Raw genomic sequence first — 5,465 nt, 5'->3', positions numbered from 1 at the left:
CCCCTGCACTGACAACCAGAGAATGTTTAGATTTGGTCTGTGAACCCGATAAAATCCTGGTATAATTGTTATAATGGTTGCAGATTAGCAGGTGCTAATGGTTTTTAATGCATAATGTTCTTACTGCCAACACAGACCAATTTCAGCTCTTGACTGGAATGTTATCCGGTTTTTTGATCACTTACTGATTACATTACCAGTTTGAAGGCCAAAATAAAAGCACTCCTGATTGTTCCACTTGTAAACATCTGCTTTCCCTCCTTAGTGAGTTCATGGTGGAGGAGCATGAGCTGCAGAAGGAGAAGATTCAGGAGGACTACAATGACAAATACTGGGATCAAAGATACACAGTGGTCCAGCAGCAAATTCCCTCATTCCTGCAGAAAATGGCTGATAAAATCCTCAGCACAGGTAGGTGCAGATATGTTCTGATGGAAGAAGAATCTTGAGCGAAGCCTTGCCGTCCTTTGTGTAAAGCTGACACAGATGTCACCATGCCATGGCAGTTTATCAGGCTATCCAGCTAAATTGAGAGGAATAGAAGAGTCAGATTTCAAAGGAACCCCAAATCCTATCAATAAAACAAGATGTGGGAAGGAGCCCAGCAGGAACAGACTGTCTCCCTGCTGCTGTGTGGGTACAGTGTTCCAGCAGCTAGCTAGATGGAGCTAGGCACCTGAGATTGGACCAGCTGACTGTTCATTTGAGGGTTTAAATGAAGTTTGGAAGCCAAATGATGACAACCATTCTCCTTGTCCCTCCAAAAGCAACTTCTAGCTCATCTGCAGAGACGTTTTGCCTCCACTGGGAAACAAAACCATCCCTAAATCTCTTTAAATGTGATATTAGATTTAAAATGCTCTATCATCTTTTAAGGGTGTCTCAATCCTTTCCAGCTTTCAGTGCAACTGAGTGTGAACATCTCACAGTGTTTCTTCCTCCTGCAGGGAGTGGTGTGAAGGTTTCTGTGTTGACTGCACAGTAGGGATGAATATGCCTCTTTCTTTCTTTTCTAGGGAAATACTTGAATGTTGTGAGGGAATGTGGGAGAGATGTGACCTGTCCTGTGGCTAAAGAGGTCATCTACACTCTAAAGGAGAGAGCATATGTGGAACAAATAGAAAAAGCGTATAACTATGCGAGCAAAGTTCTGCTGGACTTCCTGATGGAGGAGAAAGAGCTGGTGGCTCACCTAAGGTTTGATTTCTTCTATTAAATACATGATAAATACATTGGTGCTGATAGGAGGCAGAAATCCTTGAAGTTAACTCTCTTTTCTTGGGATATTATCAACGTTTGACCTAAATAACATTTTTCCCTGAAGAGAAAAAACAAGTCTAAAGTCATTGAGGTGTTGAGTGTGAAGGATGTCTTGGGCTCTCTGGTCCAACTGCCTTAGAAGGCCGTTGCCAAAACTAGGTCAGGGTGGTCATCGCCTTGGCCAGCCCAGTCAGATCAGGAGTCTGCAAGATAATCATAGAATTTTAGGGGTTGGAATGGACATTAGAGATCATCCAGTGCCAACCCCCTGCCCTGGGCAGGGACATCTCCCACCAGAACAGGTTGCTCAAGGCTTCATCCAAATTGGCTTTGAACCCTGCCAGGGTTGGGGCAGCCACAGCCTCCCTGGGCAACCTGTGCCAGTGTCTCACCACCCTCACAGCAAAAACTGCTGCCTAATATACTACAGATAACTTGTTAATTGAGAGGAGCCCAAGATTCTGCTCTGAACTGGCAGCTGGATGTGCTCACTGTGGAGGTTGCGGTGTTGTTCAGGAGAGCAGTAGGAGCCTTCACACACCATACCGAGTTTTTTTTCCCTAAGGTGCATTTTTCAAGGCCAAAAAAAGAAGAGCAGCAATTCTGGTCTGACTGCACAAAAGCATCCGACTGAGGGGGGAGGGAGGAGGAGACATGAGTAGAAAACCAGTCTCCAAGTTGGTTATTTCTGTCTGTGTGCTGTCTATGTTGTCATCAAACCCATCACCCTGTTCGAATCAATTCCTCTTGTTCTTTAGATTTGCTATGGCTTAACTTGGCCTTTAAACAAGTTAACCAATTGTCCCTTCATTTCCTTGAGCAGGTCTATAAAACACTATTTCCTGATGGATCAAGGAGACTTCTTTGTCCACTTCATGGATCTCACAGAAGAGGAACTCAAGAAGCCTGTGGACGACATCATAACGACGAGGCTGGAGGCTCTACTAGAGTTAGCCTTGAGGATGAGCACAGCCAACACAGACCCTTTCAAGGATGATCTAAAGGTAATAATGGATGAAACGAGAAGGTAACTGGAGCAGAAAGCCTGCCATGATGTGGGGAGATCTGTGAGAACCTGCTGCTTCCTAGTTTGGCTGGAGAGTGACTCTGACCACGTGCATGTTGTTACACAGTAGTTGTATCCTGTGGTTTCATTTCTTCTCTATTCTTCCTTTATAGATTGACTTGATGCCCCATGATCTCATCACACAGCTCTTGAGGGTATTGGCGATAGAAACAAAGCAGGAGAAAGCCATCATTAGTGCAGATCCCACTGAGCTCACCCTCAGTGGTCTGGAAGCATTTTCCTTTGACTACATTGTTAAGTGGCCTCTGTCCCTTATCATAAACAGGTAAAGTATCAAGCCACTGAAGGAAAAAAAGGCAGTTGGGTTGAAGTACATTTCCTCACAGCCATGTACTGGAAATCCTGTCTCTGTAAGCTGAGGAGTAAGGAGTGATTTGGGGTTGTTGAGCCCTGCTTGATGACACGAGATGATCTTTGAGGTCCATTCCAACCCCTTAACATACTATGAAAGTTGTAGACTATGGAATATGGATTATCTCTTCAGCAGAGCCTTGTGTCTAAGGCATGATTGGAATGTCAGACCTTCTTTTTAGTAGTGGGAAGACATAGATCACAGAATCCCAGACTGGTTTGGGTTGGAAGGACCTTGAAGCTCATCTCATTCCACCCCCTGCCATGGGCAGGGACATCTTCCACTAGTGTAGTTTGCTCTAAGCCCCATCCAACCTGGCCTGGAACACTTCCAGGGATGAGGCAGCCACAGCTTCTCTGGGCAACCTGTGCCAGTGCCTCAGCGCCCTCACAGGGAGGAATTTCTTCCTAATATCCAACCTAACCCTCCTCTCTGTCAGTGTGAAGCCATTCCCCCTTGTGCTGTCCCTCCAGGCCTTTGTCAGTAGTCTCTCTCCATCTGGCAGGAAGGGTTGGGACTAGATGATCTGTAAGGTCCATTCCAGCCCTTAAATTCTATGATGCTATGATTCTTTCAAGCTCCTTCAAGTACTGAAAGTCCACAATTAGGTCACCCCAAAACTTCTCTTCTTCAGGCTCAACACCCCCAGTTCCCTTAGGGATGCTTTCCCAGCCTGGTCCTTGGTGTTACTTGTGACTGGTCACCCAGATTTCATTTATCCCTGGCTTTCTGAAGTCCATGAACTCTCCCAAGAAGATTTCCTTGCCAGAATCCAACACTTCCAAACCTGGAGAGCTGAGCAAAATGCTCTTTCTGCTATCCTTGATTGCAGACTCGAAGGGCACAGCTGTTGCTAGAATCACTACAAAAAGCTATTTTTGCCGTTAATTGAGTTGTGAGGGACTGAATGGTTCATTTTCCACAGGGATTTTCCTCTTGTTTCTCTGGAGAAGCACTGGCAGAGCCACTGCCTGGAGCCACAAACAGCATTGCATGAAGAGGGTGACAGATGTCGAGTGGTTAAATGCCAGCGATCAGTTCATTCCTTAATTTCCCCTCTGAGAACTCAGTTGGATCAGTGGGACTTTTGTAAGGATGTGATGATTTGGGAATGGTGTCTCTTCCTTTCCAAGGAGTGTGTTAGCTCTGGAAGTGAAAATAGGCTTTGGGGAGGTTTCATGTATCGACTGGAGCTGTGCAGACACCTCCGCTGCGGCGTCTGAGCACAGACCTGAATCCAGTCCCTGAGCCTATAAATATCCAGCCCCATCTGCTGGTGCCAGTGCATTGCTGGGGGGTGAATGCTGCCTGGAGCTTGGTTACAGCTTCTTTCCCTCTCTTCTGGGGAATTACTGGGTGATCAGAGCAGCACAGTGGATACACGACCACAGACTTTGTCCCATCACCTGTGCAAGTGACTTCCCCATGGAGCTTGAGGGGGTTGAAGGAGGTTGAAGATGTTCCCCCTGGCAGGAAGTATGGAGGAGGGACTCCTTGGATAGGAATTCTTTGGGCTGGTTACAAATGTGCTGTTTTGCCTTTGGTTCAGCTTGTTTCAGTGCAGATCTGTGTGTCTGAGGGCGTGAGGAACATATTGTGTGGAGTCTCTTTACCTTTGAGCAGCCTCAGCCTTCACAGCTTAGTCTGTCAATCACAACAGGCTTTCTCCTTTCTTTCCAGGAAAGCTCTGACAAGGTACCAGATGCTTTTCAGACACATGTTCTACTGCAAACACGTGGAGAGACAGTTGTGCAACGTTTGGATCAGCAACAAGACAGCCAAGCAGTTCTCCCTGCATTCAGCTAAGTGGTATGACCTTGCTTTTCATCTCAGCTGGACCAGTTTGGGGGTTCCTTCTTGCTAATTAGCTGTGTCATGACATGACTCAGATGATATTGGCATGAGAAAGATCCTTACAAATGTCTCATAGGTTAGAGAGATCAAATTATAACATTTTAGGTTTCACTCCATAGTTGCAGTAGGAAAATGGCTTTAATAGTTAATCTTTTTGGTTGAACATAAGCAAATATTCTAATTGCCCAGTCTACAAGGTGTTAAAAAATATGACTCTAGTAATTGAAGGAAAATCATTGGCACACATGGAAAATCATAGAATTATAGAATCATCATCAAGGTTGGAGGAGACCTCTAAGACCGTCAAGTCCATCCATTAACCTGTCACTGCTGTAAAACTATCAGAGCTGCTTTGCTTTGACTTTCTAATCCCTCTCCCACTGCAGCACGGAATTTGCTAGGACAGAAATATTTAGCTCTGGTGCTAGTTCTGGTGACATTTGCAAGCTCTGAGGTGTGTGGGTGTGATTTCTCCCCTAGGTTTGCTGGAGCCTTCACACTGCGGCAGAGGATGCTGAATTTTGTGCAGAATATCCAGTACTATATGATGTTTGAAGTGATGGAGCCAACCTGGCACATCCTGGAGAAGAACCTCAAGCTGGTGAGTGTGTGCCTAAAATGGAAGTATACGGAAGTTTTAAAAACTTTCATATGGGGGGGAAATGCCTCATTCCAGTTACTGCAGGTGTTGGAGGCACTTACGTATCTTGGACCTGTTGTTGTTGCTGTGCTGCATCACCTTCTGCTTTATTAGACATCTGTCCCTTTCCTGTGCTGCATCCACCTGTCTATGTAGGCTACAGCACATCTTTATTGATGATCTGGATATGGGGGTTCAGTGTACCCTCAGGGAATTTGCAGATCACACTAAGCTGAGTGGGAACATGGATCTGCCTGAGGGCAGGAAAGCTC

At 45.7% G+C, this 5,465-nt stretch overlaps 1 protein-coding gene across 1 annotated transcript; it reads left to right on the top strand.

The window, feature by feature from the left end:
- Window positions 1-265: 265 nt before the first annotated feature.
- On the top strand, window positions 266-5,154 carry LOC103803790 (gamma-tubulin complex component 2; the record flags this gene model as incomplete). Its single annotated transcript, XM_009076366.1, has 6 exons — window positions 266-411; window positions 1,017-1,197; window positions 2,084-2,264; window positions 2,440-2,612; window positions 4,380-4,508; window positions 5,034-5,154. Coding segments are annotated over 6 exons (931 nt in total), but the record flags the coding sequence as incomplete, so codon positions are not given.
- Between the last annotated feature and the right edge of the window lie 311 nt (window positions 5,155-5,465).

Source organism: Acanthisitta chloris, unplaced genomic scaffold, assembly GCF_000695815.1.
Source record: "Acanthisitta chloris isolate BGI_N310 unplaced genomic scaffold, ASM69581v1 Scaffold34396, whole genome shotgun sequence".
NCBI lineage: Eukaryota > Metazoa > Chordata > Aves > Passeriformes > Acanthisittidae > Acanthisitta > Acanthisitta chloris.
Note: the sequence above shows the minus strand (reverse complement) of the source record. Positions and strands in the feature narration are given on the sequence as shown.